At 36.7% G+C, this 24,403-nt stretch overlaps 2 protein-coding genes across 8 annotated transcripts in view; one reads left to right on the top strand and one right to left on the bottom strand.

Annotated features, from left to right (window-relative positions):
- Positions 1–240: 240 nt before the first annotated feature.
- Positions 241–24,130, top strand: UBA5 (ubiquitin like modifier activating enzyme 5). 6 transcript variants are annotated; one of them, XM_033417883.2, is made up of 12 exons: positions 241–382; positions 6,916–6,961; positions 7,412–7,501; positions 11,088–11,197; positions 12,045–12,131; positions 12,801–12,885; positions 13,665–13,769; positions 13,959–14,086; positions 18,072–18,207; positions 19,581–19,656; positions 20,022–20,128; positions 20,648–24,130. In XM_033417883.2, exons 2-12 carry the CDS (start codon positions 6,923–6,925, stop codon positions 20,729–20,731), a joined length of 1,047 nt encoding a protein of 348 aa, XP_033273774.1. In that variant the 5' UTR covers positions 241–382; positions 6,916–6,922; the 3' UTR covers positions 20,732–24,130. The 6 variants fall into 6 exon arrangements, with proteins under 6 accessions (XP_033273774.1, XP_033273775.1, XP_004286582.2 ...); XM_004286534.3 differs by having other exon boundaries at positions 326–708; XM_049710539.1 differs by lacking the exons at positions 241–382; positions 7,412–7,501 and adding exons at positions 430–708; positions 7,533–7,561 and having other exon boundaries at positions 6,916–6,946.
- NPHP3 (nephrocystin 3) overlaps positions 13,479–24,403 on the bottom strand; it is a 62,471-nt gene continuing 51,546 nt past the window's right edge. Inside the window, exon 28 of one of the 2 annotated variants that reach the window (XM_049710533.1) lies at positions 13,479–13,537. In XM_049710533.1, coding sequence (XP_049566490.1) covers positions 13,513–13,537 — 25 coding nt within the window. In that variant the 3' untranslated portion in view covers positions 13,479–13,512. Of the gene's footprint in view, positions 13,538–17,805; positions 17,919–24,403 lie in introns of those variants that run through there. The other variant, XM_033417876.2, reaches the window with a different exon arrangement.

Below are 24,403 nucleotides of genomic sequence, written 5' to 3'. Positions count from 1 at the left end.
AAGTTTCAGTCAGCCTCAGAGTTGGAGGCCTCAATTCTAAAGAAAGCAAAACCACTTTAGTCACTACGGGTAAATATGATCGCCGAAGCCTCCTCCGCCTCCAAATTTAATGCACCGGCAGGCGGAAGACCTATAGGGTCCGGTTCAGAAAAGGGCCCGTCAGGACCTCGAGCCCAGGAATAAAAGATCCTGGGGATCCTCCTGGCCGCCCGGTTGGAAAGGCAACATCGCAGGCCGCCGGCTCTGGACACTGATGACCCGGGCCCTGCTTCGGCCCGGGCGAAGAGGGAAACTGAAAGGGCTGGTTTTCCCTTGAGGGGGAACGATGACTGCAACGCACCGGAAGCGGCGCGCTGAGAGGCTCGCGGGTGCGGCGGAGACGGTCAGTCCGGGAGGCGCTGGGAGGGCTTCCTCAGGGTTGTGGGCTAGGAAGGCCGCCGCAAGGTGCCTCCTCACATACCCCTCGCGGGCCCAGCAGGCCAACAGCGTGGGGCGGCGGCGACGTCGACGGCCGGGGCTGGGAGCGCTGGCGGCCGGGGTCCCAGCCATGGCCGAGTCTGTGGAGCGGCTGCAGCAGCGGGTCGAGGAGCTGGAGCGGGAACTGGCCCAGGAGAGAAGTCGCCGGGCCCTGGGGGGCGGCGATGGAGGAGGCGGTCGGGCCCGCATCGAAAAGATGAGCCCCGAGGTGGTGGATTCCAACCCCTACAGGTGACCTGCGTGGCGGGGCGGGGAGAGGGGCGAGGTCACCGTCTTCAGGTGGTCAGGAGTGAGGCGCTCCCCGCTGCTGTCCAGCTCACACGGCCTCGCACCTCCCTTTTCTTGTTCTGGGGTCCTGTTCCCAAACGGGCAAGACCAAGTCTTAGTACTGGTGAAACGTGTTCTTCCTTTTTTTAAAAAAGCCAACTGAATCAGCCATATGGTGCCGCTCCTGTGCTTGCTGAGGACACGTATTCAGTTAACTACCGCCCCTGCTTCTATTAGTCTTCCTCGCTCAGCGTAAAACTGAGAGTAAAAACTTTCAAAAGACACCAGATGTAAAACCCGCTAAGCATAAACTTGGGAGCTTCATAAAGTCTTCTCAGTGTTTCTTAAATTGGGGGCATGGTGGAAAGAGCTGGATTAGCTCTAAAACCATTAGACTTCCCCAGGCCTGTCTGCTCCTCTCCTTTCTTCTTTTCCTAAGATTTGTTAATTCAGCGGGCGTGCACTGTCACTTTTCCTCTTCACCACAACCCTAGGAGATTGCTACTATTATTTTATCCCTAGTTTATAAGTGAGAAAAATGAGGCTTAGAGAGCTGCTGTGACCTGCTGCAGGTCATAGAGCTAACAGTAGCTAAAAAGGCCTGGACTGGCATTAGGTTTGTCTTACTCCAAAGTTCACATGGAACTGTCTCCCCAGTAAAAATAAATAAGCCATTAAGTAGTGTGGCTAAAAACTGGATAGTTTTAGAGTAGGTGAAACAGGAAAGATATTGTTGCTCTTTCTCTTCGAAGAGCAGGAGAGTTTGGATTTTAAAGAAGGGTTTTATTTATGACATATAAAGCCTCAGTGGAAGTCTTAGGGTGCGTGGTTTTTTTTTTTTTTTTTTTTAGCTGTACGCGGGCCTCTCACTGCTGTGGCCTCTCCCGTTGCGGAGCACAGGCTCCGGACGCGCAGGCTCTGTGGCCACGGCTCACGGGCCTAGCCGCTCCGCGGCATGTGGGATCTTCCCGGACCGGGGCACGAACCCGTGTCCCCTGCATTGGCAGGCGGACTCTCAACCGCTGCGCCACCAGAGAAGCCCTTTATTATTATTATTATTATTATTATTTTTTGCGTGGTTTTTTTTTTTACAACCTAAAATGCAGACCAGTATTTAGGCACAAAGATGTTAATTACAATTTTATTTGTAATAGAAAAACCTGACCAAAATTATAATTGTTCCATAATTACAAAAGAGTTCATTTTAACTCAAATTAAGTGAAATCATGCCAGATTCTTGCTTTTCTCTCATTAATATTACTACGTTTTTTTTTTGGCGGTACGCGGGCCTCTCACTGTTGTGGCCTCTCCCGTTCAGGAGCACAGGCTCCAGACGCGCAGGCTCAGCGGCCATGGCTCACGGGCCCACGGGCCCAGCTGCTGCACGGCATGTGGGATCCTCCCAGACCGGGGCACGAACCCGTGTCCCCTGCATCGGCAGGCAGACTCTCAACCACTGCGCCACCTGGGAAGCCCTATCTTACTATGTTAAAAAAAATTTCTTTTTCTTTTAGTTTTGAGATATGAGGTGTTAACCATCCAAAATTTTTAGAGGTTGAATAAGCATGAATTGACATCTCTAATTAGAATGAGTGGGAACTATTCCATTTGGCATTCTTAAACATTTTTCAATTTTATAAATGAAAAATTTGAAATATTCCCTCCAAGAAAAGCAATGTGGATCATATATTTATTTTTTAAAATAAGTTTGTTTATTTATTTATGGCTGCGTTGGGTCTTTGTTGCTGTGCGCGGGCTTTCTCTAGTTGAGCGGGGACTACTCTTCGTTGCAGTGCACGGGCTTCTTATTGCTGTGATGGCTTCTCTTGTTGTGGAGCACAAGCTGTAGGTGTGTGGGCTTCAGTAGTTGTGGCACGTGGGCCTCAGTAGTTGTGGCTCGCGGGCTCTAGACCTCAGGCTCAGTAGTTGTGGTGCACAGGCTTAGTTGCTCTGTGGCATGTGGGATCTTCCCAGACCAGGGCTCGAACCCATGTCCCCTGCATTGGCAGGCGGATTCTTAACCACTGCATCACTAGGGAAGTCCGATCATATACTTAGAATCATCTTTCAGATATCATTTTAATGTGAGATGATTCCTTGACATTGTAATGACCACAAACCTAACATTCAGAACTCAAATTTAAACATTTAGTATTTTCTATATTATTTGCACCATTTGTCTTTATTAAAACTGCTACTTAGGAGATGGCAGTTGTCACCCAAAGCTCTGCACTAGTACATGGAAATTTGATAAAGGTCAGCCTTAAGTTTTTGAATTGTTGTTCATTCAGCAAATATTTAGTGAGCACCTTTTCATCTCCAGCTGGATAATGTTATCTACCACTTATTATTATGCATAGACACTGGGAATACAAAGTAGACATGGTCATTTCTCTCCAGAGGTTACCAGATGAGTGTGAGATAGATAGAAAAGTAAACATGGGATTGCAATATGAGTGGTAAGAAATATGATAAAGTATTGATACATGGTTATCAGAAAAAATATAGGAGAGGGATTTGTAGGTCTCTTACATCATTTTAATTGCATCAGGTGATACAGTAGAAATATAATATAAAGCCCCTGACTCTCAAAGACCTTTTGCTTTAGTTTGGGAGATTCACTGGTTGTAGAATAATGATCAACACAAGTAACTGTAAAATTGTGTGGTATGTAATATAATTAGAAGCATGTTGACTAAATGAAGAGGTGAGGAGAGGCTTTGAAATTAGAAAACCTGGTTTTAAATACTGGCTCAAAAACCCAGCTCTGAATAATTGTTTGCCATTTAGCTAATCTTGGGCAAGTTAATTAACCTGAATCTTTTCCCCCATTCATAAAAGGAGGTTGCATTCTTCTCAGCATTATATATAAAGATTAAAGAGAGCATCAAGGTAAAGATGGCAGATTGATCACAGGCATATATTATCACTGTCTACCCAATCCCACTAAAATGAAAGTAAAGGAGTTTTTAAAAAGGAATAAACCCCCACTGAAAAAAGAGGGTTTCTATAAGTAATTGGGGGATGAGTGAGTCCCTGTACTTAAAAGATTATAGTTAGACAGTTTTAGAATCTAGAAAAGGGATGGATGACTGATAACTGATTTAAAGGATCCAAAGAAATTGACTCTAAAGGCTGCAACCCAGTTTATACCACAGAATTCCCCAAAAGCTCAAGAATAGGCATAGTATTTCTAGAAGGGCTTAAGGTAGGGCTAAGAAAGATATGGCTGAAAATCTGTTGAAGAAACAACCCAGGTTCACTACTTCACTTTGGGTAGCTGGGCAAATGCCTCTTCTCTGTCAGGAGAGAAGACTAGAGATTTACTCATTGGAGAGTAAAATAGAGGATTTATATTAATAATTGAAGCAAGTCTTCATACCTGAAGAAAGGGGATTAACTAAATGTTTACATACTGAATGCTAGGACTCCCAACCTTGTTCTTCCATTTAACACCCCCAAACTTACAGGCATAAAGACTTTTCAGGCTGGAAATTGAAAGATTCTTCTCTGGGGAATCTGAGAGCACCAAGAAGAGAGACTGAAAGACACTGACATTGTGGGTTTCTCAACTGATCACCCTACAGTGAAGCCCAAAGTCAAACAAGCAATGCCCACATCCTTGCCTTTATTAGTGTCTGGCTTTTAAATATGAGCAGAATAAAGGATGAGAGAAGCTCCTAATGTGAAAGAAGGAAAATAAAATTAGTTATTTGAATAGACTATGTAAGGGGAACACAACCCAAATATTATTATTAGTATCTTCAGAAAGGAAAGATGTTATATAAATGAAACAGGACAAGTTACTACAAAAAGAAATCATTCAGATAATTGAAAAGAATTCTTGCAAATGGAGAATGATAACAAAAGTGAAAATCTCAATAGAAGATTTGGAAAATAATGTTGAAAGAAATCCAGAGAACAGAGCAGAAAACTAAAATGGTGGACAATAGGAGAAAGAAATTAAGAGTAGAGGACTAGTCCAAGAGGTCCGACTTCCAAATAATAGAAGTTTCAGAAAGTCCAGGAAAAACAAACCAACCAAACAAGGACATCATCACGTTATTCAAGGAAATTTCCCAGAACTGAAAAAACATGTTTCCTATTTGAAAGAGTCCAACAAGTACTCAGCACAATTGATGAGAATAGATTCACTCTAAGGGACATCATGAGATATCAGAAGCTAGAAGACACCTTAGAAATTTTTTTTTTTAACATCTTTATTGGGGTATAATTGCTTTACAATGGTGTGTTAGTTTCTGCTTTATAACAAAGTGAATCAGTCATACATAAACATATGTTCCCATATGTCTTCCCTCTTGCGTCTCCCTCCCTCCCACCCTCCCTATCCCACCCCTCCAGGCTGTCACAAAGCACGGAGCCAATATCACTGTGCCATGCGGCTGCTTCCCACTAGCTATCTACCTTACGTTTGTTAGTGTGTATATGTCCATGACTCTCTCTCGCCCTGTCACAGCTCACCCTTCCCCCTCCCCAACACCTTAGAAATTTTGAAGGAAAATGTTTCTAACAGAATTCTATACCAAGTTAAACTGTCAACTAAGTGTGTGTGTGTGTGTGTGTGTAGGTGTAGCTTTCAACGATTATGTACCCTTCAATTTGTCATTTTTATAATACATTTCTAAAAATAGAATTTTGATAAAACATTTTTAAGAAGTTTGGTAAATAACATTTTCAGACACACATGTTCTCAAAATTTACCTTCCTTGTACCCTTTACAAAGCTATGAGAAGATGTTCTTCCAACCATAGCAAGAGAATAAATTAAGAAATAATCTACAGCAGAGGCTCTCAAACTTTAGTGTGCATCACAATTACTTGGGGAGCTTGTTCAAACACAGATTGTTTAGGCCCCACATCCAAAGTTTGATTCGCTTGGTGATTATAGGGTGGGGACTCAAGAAATGATATTTCTAGCAAATTCCATAGGCCACTGATCCATAGGCCACACTTTAGAACCTTTGAGCTCTAAGGTACCAGAAGCAGGAGATTAATACAGGATGAAGAATTGAAGAGAATTTGTAATATGATGAAGGGAGAATGCAGGATGGGAGCTGTATGTGCGGTAAATGTGCACATGGGGACATGTCAGAAGATTCTAGTATATCTTTAAGAAGAAATTGCTAGAACACCTCATGTATATGACTGTATCTAGAGGAATTTTAGACAACTGGGGTTGAATTTGTGAAAATACATAGAAAAGTAAACATAAGAACAAACACAATTATTAACTTCAAGGGTGGGGATCATACAGGAAAGGGTAAATTCTAATATACTACATTGTCCAGTTGTGAACAGTATTAACATCTAACCAAAATGACCATATAGCAATATCAAGAGGCTGGTGAGATGGGAAATATTTGTGTTTAATGATAAAAGAGTGAAATCTTCAGATAGTACCTAAACCTGAAAATCAAGAAATAACAGTGTTAGCATGTTACTTAGAGATATCCTGGTAACAGAGTTAAAAATGAGTGAGGAGAGGAAAATGGGGGTGCAGGCCAGAACACTGCTGAGTTTCCTAACAAGCCTAATAGAACTATTTGACTCTTAAAGTGTAAACTAATGGGGATTGTATGTATATGTGTATAGTTTTAAAGTATATGTATTTAAAAAAACCCCTAAAATCCTGAAGAAGATAACAGACTAGCAGTAACTAGGTAAATACCTCTTAGAGTCCTTGGTATAAGAGGTGCTTACTGAAAGTAGACATTATCCATTGTGGGCAGAGGCAACAAGTGAATGGAATTCCAGCCATGAGATTATTCTGATGTTAAACATTAAATTTGTGTTAAACATTAAATATTTACATATACTAATAAGCATGGGAAAATGTTGAAATTTCACTTTGACCCATTCTCTGGAAACAACATTTGAGTCAATAGGTCTCAATCTTGACTGCACATTAGAATGTATGAGGAACTTTTAAAAAATCTTGTTGCACAGGCTACATCTTGGAGGGAGGGTATTCAGGCATCAGTGCTGAAGTAATTTAGTTTCATCTGGTAAAAATTAGCTGAAAGATTTCTCTCTCTCTCACACTCACTGTTTCTTCTCTCACAGTTTATTTTCTGTGATGATGTATGTTTACCTATATCACTATTAATTAAAAGTTTGTAAGCCTTAAAATATTTCTTTCCTTTGTTTTAAGCCGCCTGATGGCATTGAAACGAATGGGAATTGTAAGTGACTATGAGGTAAGATAAACCCTTCCAAGTTTTTGAAGATGATTTCAGTAAATGAAAATAACTTCCGATGACATTTCCGATGAAGCATTATTGTTTATTTATTTATTTATTTTTGGCTGCATTGGGTCTTTGTTGCTGCGCGCAGGCTTTCTCTAGTTGCGGCGAGCTGGGGCTACTCTTTGTTGCGGTGTGCAGGCTTCTCACTGCGGTGGCTTCTCTTGTTGCACAGCACGGGCTCTAGGTGTGCGGGCTTCAGTAGTTGTGGCTCGTGGGCTCTAGAGCGCAAGCTCAGTAGTTGTGGCGCATGGGCTTAGTTGCTCCACGGCATGTGGGATCTTCCCGGACCAGGGCTCGAACCCGTGTCCCCTGCATTGGCAGGCAGATTCTTAACCACTGTGCCACCAGGGAAGCCCCGATGAAGAATATTAACCAATACATATATAATTTTGCATTTTACAGAAAATCCGTACCTTTGCTGTAGCAATAGTAGGTGTTGGTGGAGTTGGCAGTGTGACTGCTGAAATGCTGACAAGATGTGGCATTGGTAAGGTAAAAACATCTCTCTTTGTCTATCATTTAGGGAACCCAATCACTTCTGGAGTAAATCAGGTACAAATTAGAATTTCTTTTCTCCTTACTAATGGCTTATTGATTTGTGGTGTATTTATTTATTTAATTTTTTTCTATCCCGGGTTTTTTTGTTTTTTAAATTGGGGTATAGTTGCTTTACAATGTTGTTTTAGTTTCTGGTGTCATCGAAGTGAATCAGTATATGTATACATATATCCCCTCCCTCTTGCACCTCCCTCCCACCCCCTTACCCCCCATCCCCCCGCATCCCACCCATCTAGATCACCACAGAGCACCAACCTGAGCTCCCAGTGCTATACAGCAGGTTCCTACTAGCAGTTTTCCACATGGTAGTGTATATAGGTCAATCCCAATCTCCCTATTCATCCCACCTCCCTAACCCCCCCTGCGGCGTCCGCATGTCTGTTCTCTATGTCTGTGTCTCTATTCCTGCCCTGTAGATAGGTTCATCTGTACCATTTTTCTAGATGCCACATATATGCGTTAATATACGATATTTGTTTTTCTCTTTCCTACTTCACTCTGTATGACAGACTCTAGGTCCATGATTTGTGGTGTATTTATTCAGGTTGTTTTTTCTACCCCAGTGGGTGGGGTTAAGACATAAACCCGCCCAAAAGGAAGCTAATATTATTACTAATTAAACAAGGACTATCTGATTTTGTTCAGGAACTTTTCTGTTGGGATTTAAGTGTTTTAGACATACAAGTTTAGGAAGAAGGCTGTTAAATTGATAAAGTGTGTAGTGAAACATTGAAACATCCAAAAAAATTTTTTTAAACACAGTTTTTATATAAGACAAACTAGAAAGCATGTACCTTTCTTACTCTTGAATTTGAAATGGTGAATGCTTCAGATTTTTTTTAGCCCATACTTTTTTTTTTTTTTTTTTTTTTTACTTTTTTCTAAAATTTTTTTTTTTTGGCTGTACTGTGTGGCTTGCAGGATCTTAGTTCCCTGACCAGGGATTGAACACCCAGGGCCATGGCAGTGAAAGTGCTGAGTCCTAACCACTGGACTGCCAGGGAAGTCCCATACTATTTTCTAAAATTGATTTGATTGGGTAGGAAGGAGAAGTTAACTTTGTACCAGAAATCAGCCTACCAATCTTAGATTTGTAAAGCCAGAGTCCATGATGTTAGATAGATAGTGGTTGAATACATAAGTTTTCCACAATTGTATATCATTTTGCTAAACTTTGTGGAAAAATGTTTGCTTTATCAATGCTTTTTAATATGTTGGTCCACTCCATGCCCCAAATTCTTAAAACGAAGTGGTTTCAAAGTTGGCACTTATTTATCAATATAGAAAAGACAACACCAAAATACTAAAAATGTTTAACATTTTAAAGGCTTTCAAGAAGTTTATAAAAGCTAGCCAGTAATTGCTTATACCTGACATATATGCCTTGGCTGATTGATCAAGGGTGGTAGAGATCATGGAGATTTGCTGGTCGCAGGTTTGAGTGTGCACTAGAATCACTTGGAAGGCTTATTAAAACAGATTGCCGGACTCTACCCCAGTGGTTTTGATTCTATAGGTTTCAGGTGGACCTAAGAATGTGCATTTCTAACAGGTTCCCAGGTGGTTCTGATGATGTTGTTCTGGGGACCATGCTTTAAGAACAGCATCACCTGGGAGCTTGTTATAAATGAAGATTCCTAGGCCCCACCCAAGACATGCTGAATCAGAATCTATATTTTAACAAGAACTCGAGGTGATTCGTAGGCATATTAAAGTTGTGGAAGTACTCCAGTATTTCTAACAAGCTTCAGGTGATGCTGATGGGGTTATCCCAGGCCCCATTTTGAGTAACAAGGGTCTAGAACAGTTAGCAAATATTTCTGTAATTAGAATCACCTTGTATGTTTAAAAAAATTCTTAGGTTCGGACTGCACCACATAATAGGTTAATCAGAACCTCTGGGGTTGAGACCTACACATTTGTATTTTTTAAATACAGTGGTTCCAGTGTAAACTCAAGTTTGTAAGCTAAGGATCTACATAGGTAAGTTTCAGAACTCTTTCTTCAATATGTAAAACAGAGAAACAAGAAGCTGTTTCATGGGGTTGCATAGGGAAGTGGAGGATTGGAGATCCAGAGCCCACTTCTTATCCCTGAAAGTTCTGGTGTTCCTGGGGCACACTGAATCACCAGATCTAGATCAACTGCCTTATTTTACAGATGAGAATACAGTCCTAAACAGTGAAAGTGACTTACCCAGAAGCAGATCTAATTAGTGACACGGTTACTACTCACACCTCCTGTCCCCAAATATAGGATTTCCTACAACTTACTCATAAACCAGCTATGAGGCCAAAACTAAAATTTAAAACTTGGCCTGACCTAATAAATATTGTTGACTGAGGTTAAGTAAACCAAATTTTGGAGACTCTAGGTAGGGTTAGAAAGTTTCATAGAGAGTATAAGTGATATCTTTTCTAGCAAAATACTGAGAGTTACCTATGTGTTGTTTTTATGGGCTGGGTAAACATTTTTTAGTTTCTGAATTGAGAAGAAGAAAATCCCATTTTTGTTTTTATTGTTAGATTTAGGGTGCTGAGAATTATATTACAAAGTCACAGAATTTTAGATAAAGAAGGGACTTCGGGAACTGTATATCATTTTTACACTGCTTTGAATTATTCCATAGGTCTAGAGGCTCAGTTTTTTGTTTCTTGTTTTTTTTGGTTCTTTTTTCCATCACTTTAGATAAATTGCATTGCTCTGCTTTCAAGTTCATTGATCCTCTTTTTCCCCTGCAATGTCTAATCTACTCTTAGTCTCATCCAATAAAAATTTAATTTTAGATAATTAAAAAAAAAGGAACTGTGGATATACTTGGGTTCAACCTGTTCTTACTGATAAGAAATGGACCTTTCGGCCATTTTAAAGTTGTGTGAGTGTGTTTGACAAATGCTGTCATGCCTAAATATATAGCAGGAAACAACAATTAACTGATTGGTTAATAATTCTGTTTGGAATAATGTTTTAGCCGTGGCATGAGTATATATAGTGCCTTATTCATGAAAGGAATTGTGTTATACTATGGTTTTAAGTTACAGCATTTGTTTTTATCTTATTTAAAAATTTCATTTATCTAATGGGTTCTAGGTTTTTAGCCAAACATTGGAATGAAGTAGGATTTTGTATTACAAAATTCATTTTGTAAATATTTGTAAAAATTACAATGAAATGGAATGAACATTAATTTTTGAGCTAATCATTTAGAGAGGCAGTACAGTGTTGTGTTTAGGGTACAGATGCTGGATTGAGAATGCCTGAATTTGAATCCCATTTTTACTACATATTAGCTGAGTGGCTTTTGGGCATGTACCCTAGTTGTCTTATTTCTAAAACGAGGATAAGAGTACCTATATATTGTATGGTCACTAAATGAGTTAATATATGGCACCTAGTATTTCAGAATTAGTATTATTACTGTCAAACAGTTAAACCCATCAGGTGGAAAGCTGACTAGTTTGTTACTTTTAGTTTGTTTTTTGGTACGTTTTTCATCAGAATACCACTATTTTCATTTTAGTTGCTACTCTTTGACTATGACAAGGTGGAACTGGCCAATATGAACAGACTTTTCTTCCAGCCTCATCAAGCAGGATTAAGTAAAGTTCAAGCAGCAGAACATACTTTGAGGTAAATGGAATACCAGTTGAAGGCAGTGAAATTGGTGAAATCTTCCTGTGTGTATTTAGTATGAGTTAAACTAACATATAAATGCACCTGTATTTTCCTTTATAAAAATGCAGGTTTCACTTATACAAAAAGAATTTTCTTACCTCTTTGATCTGGGTTGGCAGCCTCTTTTTTGAGAGTAAATATTTTATGCTTTGAGAGCCATATGGTTTCTGTCAAAACTGCTCAACTATGCAGTTGTAGTAGCTGTAGGCAATATATCAATAAAAGTGAATGAGCACGACTGCTCCAATAAAAACTTTATTTATGGACTCTGAAATTTAAATTTCATATAAAATTTCACATCATGAAATATTGTTCTTCTTTTGACTTTTTTGTTTTCTTGCAACCATTTAAAAATGTAGAAACTATTCTTAGCTTGCAGAACTTACAAAAAAAAAAAAGGTGGCAGGGTGGTAGTCAGATTTGGCCCAAGAGCCAGACTTTGCCAACCCTTACTCTAGGACGGTTCTTTGTGGTCCTAAACATATTTGCACTGAATTGGATAAGAAACAAAGAAGCTCTTCTGTCAGGCTGAACTGTAGCTAACAGAGGTAATAAAGGTTTAATTCCCAACACATAGATTGTGGGAATATTTTTGTAATCCTTCTGACAGTCTACGTGTTTTGAACCTGGTCCTTGAAGTGGGGCAAAAGAGGTAGAAGAGGACTTTGGATTTTCTTTGAGTGGCTTGAATGCCATTTCTCTAACATCTGTTAAATGATTTTTAGCTCTTTTAGTTCTTTATCTTGCTTTCTCTTACTGTTTTACTAGTAGTTTTTATAATCATTCCGTTTTTCCCTCTTAGGAACATTAATCCTGATGTTCTTTTTGAAGTACACAACTACAATATAACCACAGTAGAAAACTTCGAACATTTCATGAATAGAATAAGGTAAAATTTTATTTATGAATATTTTGCACAATGTCCAGCTCATTTTAAGTATTATTAGAAAATCTGTCAATGATTAATTAATTCACTGAGTTGGTAGGTTGATATATATTTTGTTTTTAAAATAGTTTTTAAATTTTTTGTGTAATTTTTATGTATTGGGAGCTCAGTAAAAAACATATATTGTCCAAAAAACTATAGTAACAACAAAATAAAAACAAATCTAAAAAAACCTGTTATTATGATATAACAAGGGGCCTCAATTATGAGTTCTGTGTTATAGATTATACTTCTATCTGAAAGTGGTTTTCTGCAGACTAACACCATTGAAATATTCGATTGTATTCAGTTAACTTTATTACATTTACATTTGTAGTGAAACATGACTAAAAGTCTGTGAAAGCTGATAGGGAAATGGTAACTTTTGTGAACAGATTTTATATTTCTCACACCCTTTTACATCTTGTATAAGAAATACTGTAATATCATTGATATTATGTTCGTAATAGTGAACACTCAATGTATACTGGGTCTTTAATATTAAATGCTATGTTATAATTATACTCAAACATTTACTGAAAGACTAAATGTATTGACTGAACAAATAAAGTCTAATTAGAGTGTATTTTGTGTCCTGATTTTTTTCAAATAAAATTTATTTCCTTTGCCTAGTAATGGTGGATTAGACGAAGGAAAACCTGTTGACCTAGTTCTTAGCTGTGTGGACAATTTTGAAGCTCGAATGACAATAAATACAGTGAGTATTCCTATTGTATAATGTGTTATATTCATGGATTTATCTATTTTCCTGTATATTCTGTCAGTATATATTCCGCATTCTGAAAATAGTTCTGCATTTAAACCCTTTGATAATGTGTTTTGTTTGTTTTTAATGTTCTCTCATCCTGTTTTTGAAATTTATTCTAATGTGACCTATCTAGCCTTGTTGGTGTGGCATATATTTCAGTATCCTACTCTCTCTTATGCCAATAGAGCAAACTAAAACAGCAGATAATTCTGATGTACAATTTTTAAAATGAATGAATATCTTATAATACTGTCTTATTCTTGGTCGGCAATGGTTTTTACTTTTGTTGATTTATTTTAAGTAAATGTATAAATGTGTATAAATTGCCCTACACACATGATTTCTCAAAACTAAAACTGAATTCTTTTTCTTTTGAATTACTGTGTTTTCAACTTTGCAAATGACATTTTGCATTTTTTTGTTGCTGAAATTATTTTAGAAAAATGAAGTTTTACATTAATCTAATAAGAAATCCAATAAACTATGGTTCAATTTAATTAGATATTTATATTGACTGCTTACCTGAATGCTATCAGTTTCTTTTTTAAGGAGAGTGGCGATTGCTAAGGAATTCCATTATTTACAACTTTCTTCTTTGTTTCTGAAAATTAATTTTTAAAAACTCTTTGTAATTCATTTAAACTCTAGTTTTTCATGAAAAGAACTTATGGTAAATTACTTCTTGCTTTTTTATGTTCTTTCTTGTGTTTTCACCTATTTCTATTAAGGCTTGTAATGAGCTTGGACAAACATGGATGGAGTCTGGGGTCAGTGAAAATGCAGTTTCAGGGCATATACAGCTCATAATTCCTGGAGAATCTGCTTGTTTTGCGGTATGCATGATTCATTTTGGGTTATTATTTTTCACTGTTAAGTACTGGAGTTCCTAGGGGCATTGAAAATGTTTACAATTCGAAGAAAAGACCAAACTTTGAATGAATTTGATGGAATATTATTTGGAATAACTTATACTTTTTTCCCTTTCTTTTGAAATATATTTTCTTTTATTCTTTTTCATGTAGTGTGCTCCACCGCTTGTAGTTGCTGCAAATATTGATGAGAAGACTCTGAAACGAGAAGGTGTTTGTGCAGCCAGTCTTCCTACCACTATGGGAGTGGTTGCTGGGATCTTGGTACAAAATGTGTTAAAGTGAGTGAAGGATAATTTTTCTGAATAGTCTTGTTTGCTTTTGACAAACATTTCAAATATTGGAATGACTAGCTAAGTATTTGTTTTTTTAATTTTAAATACACATTTAAAAATTTTATGTATAATATGTGTATACTTTTATATATAAATATATTTAATTTAAATATATATTAATATTACATATATCAACACACATATATTTGTGTTACTCTCTATTTGGCATAGTTCTTGTTCAATGGTACAGTGGTATTGTATATTTATTTATGAAGCATTAACCAAATGATTTAAATTTCTGCACATCTGGCCAAAGGGTGAAGACCCATAAACACACTCGCTTCCACTGTCTTGGTTTAACATTTCTAAAAATAATATGAATGTGATTAAACATTAACTAGGGTTATATCTCTGCTATCCGTAAACAGATACCCAGCAACCGCACCATCTGAACTATAACTAATAAAGACAAACGTTTCTTTGAAGCTAAAATTAATGTCATAGAGGTTTTTTGTTTTGTTTGTTTTTTGTTTTTTGCGGTACGAGGGCCTCTCACTGTTGTGGCCTCTCCCGTTGCGAAGCACAGGCTCTGGACGCACAGGCTCAGCGGCCATGGCTCACGGGCCCAGCTGCTCCGCGGCACGTGGGATCTTCCCGGACCGGGGCACGAACCTGTGTCCCCTGCATCAGCAGGAGGACTCTCAACCACTGCGCCACCAGGGAAGCCCTGTCATAGAGTTTTTGAACCAACTCATACTTTATGAAAAGCAGAACTGCTTTAGTTGTGCCTTGACTCAGGCCATTTTTTTCCCTCATTTTACAATGTTAATAAGCTTAGTTATGTTTCTTAAGCATCCAGTATAATAAGAACAAATTGCAGGGCTTCCCTGATGGCGCAGTGGTTGAGGGTCCGCCTGCCGATGCAGGGGACACGGGTTCGTGTCCCGGTCCGGGAGGATCCCACGTGCTGTGGAGCGGCTGGGCCCGTGGGCCGTGGCCGCTGGGCCTGCGCGTCCGGAGCCTTGCTCCGCAACGGGAGAGGCCGCGGCGGTAAGAGGCCCGCGTACCGCAAAAAAAAACAAAAAAACAAAAAAAAAACAAATTGCAACATGTTACAGGGAGGCACTCTAATATCATTTATCAGCCATCAGCAAAGAAATACCAGAATACATAAGAACCCTCAAGGCAACTGTCTGGGGCTGTTTCAGATGAGACAAATAGCCTGTCAAATTTCAGTAGGTCTTAATCTAAACACAACATTTTACAGTATGTTATGAAGAAGGGAAAAAAAAATCATGGCTACAAAGTATTCTCTTACCAGTGTGTCATATCTAGCCAACCCTCTATTGATGGACATTTAGGCTACTTACAGATTTTTTTGCTATTATTAACAGTGCTGCAAAAAGCATCTTGCATATATCTTTGTAGAGTAGATTTTTGTACAGTGTGAATTTTTAGAAGTGGAATTTGAATTTCTAAGTTTATGCAATACTTACTTTGGCAGATATTACTAAATTTCTCCTTCAAAAGGTTGGTACATTTCCATGACAGTGTGGGAGTACCTGGTTTGTCCACATTTTTGGTAACATTGGGTGTCATCAAACTTTTTTTTTTGAAGTATAGTTAATTTACAGTGTTGTGTTAGTTTCAGGTGTACAGCAAAGTGATATATATTCTTTTTCAGATTCTTTTCCATTATAGGTTATTACAAGATACTGAGTATAGTTCCCTGTGCTATACATTAGGTCCTTGTTGTTAACCTATTTTATATACAGTAGTGTGTATATCCCAAACTCCTAACTTATCCTCCTCCCTCCTCGCCCCCCTCCCACTATCCCCTTTGTTTTCTATGTCTGAGTCTGTTTATGTTTTGTAAATAAGTTCATTTGTATCAATTTTTTAGATTCCACATATAAGTGATATCATATGATATTTGTCTTTCTCTGTCTGACTTCACTTAGTCTGATAATCTCTAGGTCCATCCATGTTGCTGCAAATGGCATTATTTCATTCTTTTTTATGGCTGAGTAATATTCCATTGTATATATATGCCACATCTTTATCCATTCATCTGTTGATGGACAAGGTTGCTTCCATGTCTTGGCTATTGTAAATAGTGCTGCTGTGAACATTGGGGTGCATGTATCTTTTTGAATTAGAGTTTTCTCTGGATAGATGCCCAGGAGTGGGATTGCTGCATCATATGATAACTCTGTTTTTAGTTTTTTAAAGAACTTCTGTTCTGCATAGTGGCTGCACCAATATACATTCTCACCAACAGTGTAGGAGGGGTCCTTTTTCTCCACACCCTCTCCAGCATTTATTATTTGTAGACTTTTTGATGAAGGCCATTCTGACCAGTGTGACGTGATACCTTATTGTGGTTTTGATTTGCATTTCTCTAATGATTAATGATGTTGAGCATTTTTTCATGTGCCTATTGGCCATCTGCATGTCTTCTTTGGAGAAATGTCTGTTTAGGTCTTCTGCCCATTTTTTGATTGGGTTGTTTGTTTTTTTGATATTGAGCTATATGAGCTGTTTGTATATTTGGAAATTAATCCCTTGTTGGTAGCATTGTTTGCAAATATTTTCTCCCAGTCCGTAGGTTGTTTTTTAATTTTTTTTATGGTTTCCTTCACTGTGCAAAAGCTTTTAAGTTTAATTAGGTCCCATTTGTTTATTTTTGTTTTTATTTCTATCACTCTAGGAGACAGATCCAAAAAAATATTTCTGTGATTTATGTCAAAGAGTGTTCTGCTTATGTTTTTCTCTAGGAGTTTTATAGTACCCAGTTTTACATTTAGGTCTTTAATCCATTTTGAGTTTAGTTTTGTATGTGGTGTTAGAGTCATCAAACTCCTTTATCTTTGTCAATTTGATAGGTGAAAAATGGGTATCTCATTTTAATTTCCAGTTGTGAAAAGGGTTGAGCACTTATATTTTTCTGTGAATTGTCTTCTCACATCCTTTGCTCAGTTTTTTTTGTCTTTCCTTGTTGTATATTAAGAACATGAATTCGCAGATTTTTTCCTTTTGTTGTTTATCTTTTGTACATGATTTTTCAGCTTTTCTATAAGCTTCTAAAAGGAATCAGATTTGACTGGAAGGGGAGCACAGGGAGCTTTATGGTATACTGGAAATGCACTATACAGTCTGCCCACCATTTCCTTGGGTTCTGCATTTGTGGATTCAACCAACTGTGGATCGAAAATATTAAAAAAAAAAATTCCGGAAAGTTCCAAAAGCAAAACTTGAATTTGCCACAAGCTTCCAACTATTTATATAGCATTTGCATTGTATTTACAACTATTTACATAGCATTTACATTGTATTAGGTATTATAAGTAATCTAGAGATGATTTAAAATATATGGGAGGATGTGCACAGTTTATATGCAAATACTATACCACTTTATATAAGGGGCTTAATTTTGGTATCCTGTGGGTGGGGGGTGTTCTGGAACCAATCTCCCATAGATACTGAGTGCCAACTATATTTTGATCTGGTAGTGAATATTACATGGGTGAATACTTTTGTAACATTTTATTGAGATTTAATACAAATTTAAGATTGTAAACTTTGCAGCAAGTTATATATAAACAACTTTAAAAAATTAGATTTAGTACCATATCTCAGAGATTTTTAAGATACACTTCTGCCACATAACTTCTGTGAAATTAATATGCTTCTTAAAGTTGTTGACATGTCATAGTTTAATTGGCAGCATTTTATCTTTATTACATGTTCAAAAAATAATAGTGCATTCTATGGTTGATGAAATGGAGTAGCCTTTCTTCACTGCATTCATTCAACAAAATCTACTATAAGCCAGGCCCTGTAAACAAGATAAGAAATTTGTTTTCTGGGTTGCTTGTTACAAAAATCATTACCTTCTTTAAAGTCATTTTTAAAAAAGTCAGTTACTTTTTTTCTAATACTTTTATGGTTTTATTTCTTTAGTTAAGTCTACTTTGATTTGTTTTTCTAGGTTTCTGTTAAATTTTGGTACTGTTAGTTTTTACCTTGGATACAATGCAATGCAGGATTTTTTCCCTACTATGTCCATGAAGCCAAATCCTCAGTGTGATGACAGAAATTGTAGGAAGCAACAGGAAGAATATAAGGTATATGTCAATGTGTCACAATGCATGAGAGATCATATTGCATAGGACAATAACTTAAAAAAGAAAAAATTATTTAGATTTGGAATACAAGGTAAATGGATTCTGGATTTTTAAAGGTTTAATTTATTCACCATAATTTAACATGAAAATTCTGTTCAAAGTCCTTTCTTGCTTTTGGTAAGATAAAACTGTCTGAATTCATTAAAAAAATTTTTTTTTTAATTTTAATTTTTTTAAACTAAAATATACTTGATGTATTGATACAATATTATGTTAGTTTCAGGTGTACCACATAGTGATTTGACATTTGCATACATTATGAAATAAGCACCATGATAAGTCCAGTTATCATCAGTCCCCATACAAAGTTATTACAATATTATTGACCATATTCCTTATGCTGTAAATTTTATCCATGACTTTATTATATAATTATAGGTTTATACCTCTTTATCCCCTTCACCTGTTTCACTCCCCACCTCCCCTATGGCAACATCATTTGTTTTCTGTATCTGTGAGTCTCTTTTCATTTTGTTTTGTTTTTAGATCCCACATTTAAGTGAGATTATATGGTATTTATTTCATTTAGCATAATACCTTCTAGTTCCATCCATGTTGTCACAAATAGTAAAGATTCTTTTTTATGGCTGAATAATATTCCATTGTATATATGTACCACATTTTCTTTATCCATTTATCTGTTGATGGACACTTAGGTTGCTTCCATGTCTTGGCTGTTGTAAATAGTGCTGCAGTGAACATTGGAGTGCATATATCTTTTTTTTGTTTTGTTTTGTTTTTTTGTTTTTTGCGGTACGCGGGGCTCCGGATGCGCAGGCTCAGTGGCCATGGCTCACGGGCCTAGCTGCTCTGCGGCATGTGGGATCTTCCCAGACCGGGGCAAGAACCCGTGTCCCCCGCATCGGCAGGCGGACTCTCAACCATTGCGCCACCAGGGAAGCCTGCATATATCTTTTGAGTTAGTGTTTTTGTTTTCTTAAAAAAAAATACCCAGAAGTGAAATTGCTGGATCATATGGTAGTTGTATTTTTAATATTTTGAAGCACCTCCATACTGTTTAGTGGCTGCAACAATTTACAGTCCTAGCAACAGTGCACAAGGTTTCCCTTTTTTCCATATCCTCGCCAACACTTGTTATTTGTTGTCTTTTTGATAATAGTCATTCTGACAGGTGTTACCTCATTTTGGTTTTGATTTGCATTTCCCTGATGATTAGTGATATGTGTCTGCTAACTATCTGTATGTCTTCCTTAGAAAAAAGCCTATCTGAATTCTTGGTTCTGATCAATTCTGACTGATGTTTCAGAGAACTGAAAATGAGTAAAAACACTGATACTGTTTGATTTCTACAGAAAAAGGTAGCAGCACTGCCCACACAGGAGGTTGTTCAAGAAGAGGAAGAAATAATACATGACGACAATGAGTGGGGTAAGAATTGTTTCATAAATTGAAATGGCAGCATAAAACAATCTTTTATGGGAGGGAAACTGATTATAATTAAGATATACAAGTTTTTTTTTTTTTTGCGGTATGCGGGCCTCTCACTGTTGTGGCCTCTCCCGCTGCCGGAGCACAGGCTCCGGACGCGCAGCCTCAGTGGCCATGGCTCACGGGCCCAGCCACTCCGCGGCACGTGGGATCCTCCCACACCGGGGCACAAACCCACGTCCCCTGCATCGGCAGGTGGACTCCCAACCACTGCGCCACCAGGGAAGCCCGATATACAAGTTTTGAATGATTATTGCTCATTAAGTTCCTTAAAAACTGTTTTAAGATCAAGTTTAACCTTACAGGTATTGAGTTGGTATCTGAGGTTTCAGAAGAGGAACTGAAAAATTCTTCAGGTCCAATTCCTGACTTACCTGAAGGAATTACAGTGGCATATACAGTTCCGCAAAAGGTACATCTAAAATGTTTACCATAAGTAAATATAAGAGAAAATTTCTATTTATTTTCTTTCATCTTCAACCTATTTTATAATGCCAATGCAGTATTTCCTATTTTAGGTGTTTTACATTATAGGCATTAAGATTTGTGAAAGAGAGAGTTATTCAGTGTTAATATGGAAATACAGGCACAGCACAGTTTAAACTGTTTGAAAACATAGATGTAAAATAGTTTTGCTCACTCATTTGTGGATCAAGTGAAATAGATTTTGATTAAATGACAGTACCATTTTTTTTGTATATTGATAAGTTTTAGCCACAATATCATTTAAAAATACCACTTCTGTAGAGATCTCAAGAACATTGAAATTACTGCTTGTCTATCCTAAAAATTAGAAGGCATATTTATTAAAGAAATTGTACTTTGTAAACTTGTTGAACATGGTTAAGGCTTACTGATTATATGTTCCTAAGCATTAAGAACTTTATTTAATTGGTTATTTTTTCACCATGTTTCCCTCATTTATGGATAGCAAGAAGATCCTGTACCTGAAGTAACAGTGGAAGATTCTGGTGAAAGCTTGGAAGACCTCATGGCCAAGATGAAGAACATGTAAATAATGGACTGGCCTGTATTGTATTTCCTGTGTCTAAACCTGTTCCCTAGCAATTAAAAAGAAAATCATTTAAAACTGAGAAAACTTAGGGCAACATCAGTTGATGTATAATCTTCACTGAATTGTTATACTGTTTAAAAATGCTGTGACTATTGCTTGTTACTCCCCCCCACCTTCAACTAAATCAGAAACTCTCCTAAAACTCATGTTTCATTCTAGTAAGAAAACTTCAAAGGATTATTGCAGGCAGTTATAAATCTTATTTAAAACTTAGCCATTGAACTGTTTTGGCCTTTTGGGAGGGGTGGGAAGAAAGGACCAATTTGATTTGCCTGAGGCCATGGACAACAGAATAGTGTGTGGTCAAATATAGGGAAAGGACAAGAGGTACAACCTATTGATTAGAGCCAGCAGGCATCTACTCATTGTGTTTGGAATTGCTCTCTACAGGAAAACTGCCCACTACTACTAACTTGAGCAACAATGAATTTCAAATAGTAAACCTATAAAATAAAAACATCCTTTCAAATGTTTCCTGATGAAACACAAGCTGAAATACAGTCATTGGAAAAGTTTGTAAACCTCTGAATTATATATTCAAAACAAGACAGAGGCAAATAAGAGGAAGCTTTCTTCATGGATAGACAGATAAAGATATTTTCAGGATGTACAAATTATATTTCTGCACTGATTAAGAAAAAGCATATCATCTATGGAACATATATCTGAGTCAGTGTGCTTTATTGAGCAAAAGATAAATTTAGGCTAAGATCATCTAAATTATACCCATCATATGGGCTACCTTCTAATACTTTATTTTATTTGAATTTGATTCCGTGGGTAATTAGACATTGGCAAAGGTTTGTCCTGGTTAACAGACAATAAAAGAGGTCTAAATTGCCTCTGCAATGACTGACATGTATTTCTTCACAGGGAAGAGTGTATTTTCCCTGATTGTGACCACTAAATCGTAATTTGATAAACTGGTTTTCTCTGGATTTTGCATACAAATAATGAAGACTTAGAGAACGTTGTTTGAAATAAATTCCTAATGGTTTGGAGACTAATAAAGACACCTGCATGTGTAACCATTATCTGTAGGCTGGTACTATGCTAGTCTCCTATTTTGATGACTTTTTTGCTCTGAAAAGATATAAATGTCTAAATTCTATGTCTAGGAGGAAAATGTCATTAAAAAATTAAAAGTGCATTTCCCACTTGTAAAGTAAAATTCTAAAAATAATTTCAGAAAGCCCCAAATATCAAATATGTTTAATATATTAGCTTTGAGATTTTAGCATACTGCGATTCTTATGTTTAGAGTGATGTCAGGAAAGTATGGGGATAGTTTTTCTAGCCTTGAAACATATTTACGTTGCCTTAGTAGGTCATTTGTTGTTTAAATTTTTCGTGTAGTCATCTGTAAAATAACTTTTCTAGTTTCTAGAGATGCTTTGAATTTCAAAAAAGAAATGCAGTCTTTCTAAGTCCCATTCCTTTGGTATACTAATTTGGTACCTCTGGTACACTAATTTGGTAAGGCTTTTACTTATAAGTTTATATAGTTTGATAAATAGCTAGAATCTACTATCCTTTTTTAAAAAAATTTTTATTGGAGTATAGTTGATTTACAATATGCGTTAGTTTCAGGCGTACACAAATTGAAACAGTTATACATATACATATTAGAACCTGCTATCTTCTAAAGACCTTTTTTTATCTGTTCTTAATTTGGCACTGTACCCTGCTGGTGTCTTATACTGTACCAAATCTTATCTAATTTTTTTGTCTTATATCTTCCATTAAAGTTATTATTTTAGCAGAAAAAATCTGGTAACAAGTATCTTTTGTAACCTAGAGAGCTCTCTTGACAATCTGTATGCCATGAAAACTTGTATATATGTAGGCAGCTATGAAAAATTAATCATCACTGGATTTTACATTACTAAATAAACCCATAGTGCTTGACCAGATTTATAACACTATTGTTTCTAGTGTGAAAGATGGAAACACTCCCAAAATTGCCTTAGCACAAAGGCTCTAAATTACAGTAAAACAAACAATATGTTCAACTTTAATCCCTTGTTAATTGTTAGTGGGAAGTTAATTTGTGGTATTACTCAAATGCTTTATGTAAATAGTAAAAAAAAAAAGTAATGTAGTATGCGTTTCTTTATGTAAAATTACTCCCTGAATACCTATAAACACACTGACCAACCCAAAAAGGTAATAAACATTTAACAATATTAATGAAGCTTTGACCACCCCATCACATTTTTTTAAATATTTTTCTTTCTGTAAAGTATTAATGAATGAAAATTATAACTACCATAGTTTGGAGCCTACCAATTCCGATTTATAAATGTCTGAAAGCTACATTTTTCATTGTGAAAGGTGTATATTAATGTGCACATAATTATCCTATTTGAGTACCTCAAATACAAAGAAATGACTGTCTCAGCTATTTTTATCTTTTTAAGTAGGCATTCTACATGAAAACATTTGAGTTGATAGTATAATTAGACCAAAATATAGTCCTTTTTTAAAAATATAGTCTGAAATTATATTTAAACTTAAACCTTTTGAAGTAGTCATCATCCCCCAACAAACTTACCATAAAGTCACTTTGAATAATATGTTTTCACTTTTTGTATATTTTTTAAGTCCAAATTTTATAGGAACAAAGAAAGAAATGCATATTATTCTTTTGCTATTTTTTCCTTTTTTCAGGATTCTTCTAAAATATTAATCTCAGATTATTTCCTAAAGTTTAAGCCATTTAAATTTAATATATTACTTATAGTGTGTTAAATTTCTTATACCACTAAATAATCAAATTTTAAACTCTAAAAGATTAATTCTAAAATCAATGTCTGGTATATTTGAATTCAATTACTTTGTGCCCTTCACAGCTAGTATATTTGTGAATTCAATTACTTTGTGCCTTTCACAGCTGGCCATAACCAGAAAGATGTGTTATGGTTATATTTATCTTCTTTTTTCCCTCTTGAATTTCTCCCAGAAGGGGGAAGAATGATGCTTATTTTGTAAGATCCTACCTCATTTCTTTTAAGTCACCACTCTCGTGCCTTAGAATTAGACCACTGTTTCTCAAACATATGTGCATATGAATCTGGGGAGAGGCTGTCTGAATTAATTAGCTCTCATGTGGCGCTGATGATCCTGGTTCACAGACCACCTTGAGTAGCCAAGCCTTAGAGAACATGAACCAAAATCCTACGGAGTCACTGAAGCTCAAGTTGAGCAAACTACTCAGTGAATACTGACAACATTCTAGTCTTTTTTGTAATGTTCAACATTTTTCTTAATTATATAAATATAATCCTCTTGTATTATTATATTATAAATAAAAGACACATTTTTCATTTTCAACAAGAACTTTATTGAACGTATTCACCCTTTTGTTCCACTACCTTCTGCCATTTTTCAGGCAACTTCGTAATTCCATCTTCCCAAAACTTTTTATGTTTTTGAGGAAAGAACTATTCCAGGTGCCTTCTACAGTCTTCCAGGGAATTGAAATTTTTTCCATTACAAGAATTTTGTAAAGACTGAAATAAATGGAAATCCAAAGGTGCAACGTCTGGCGAATACGGTGGGTGAATCAGAACTTCCCAGCCAAGCTATAACAGTTTTTGCCTGGTCATCAAA

The sequence above is a fragment of the Orcinus orca genome, chromosome 5 (genome assembly GCF_937001465.1).
Source record: "Orcinus orca chromosome 5, mOrcOrc1.1, whole genome shotgun sequence".
In the NCBI taxonomy this organism is placed as follows: Eukaryota; Metazoa; Chordata; class Mammalia; order Artiodactyla; family Delphinidae; genus Orcinus; species Orcinus orca.
This window is presented reverse-complemented; position numbering and strand designations above follow the sequence as displayed.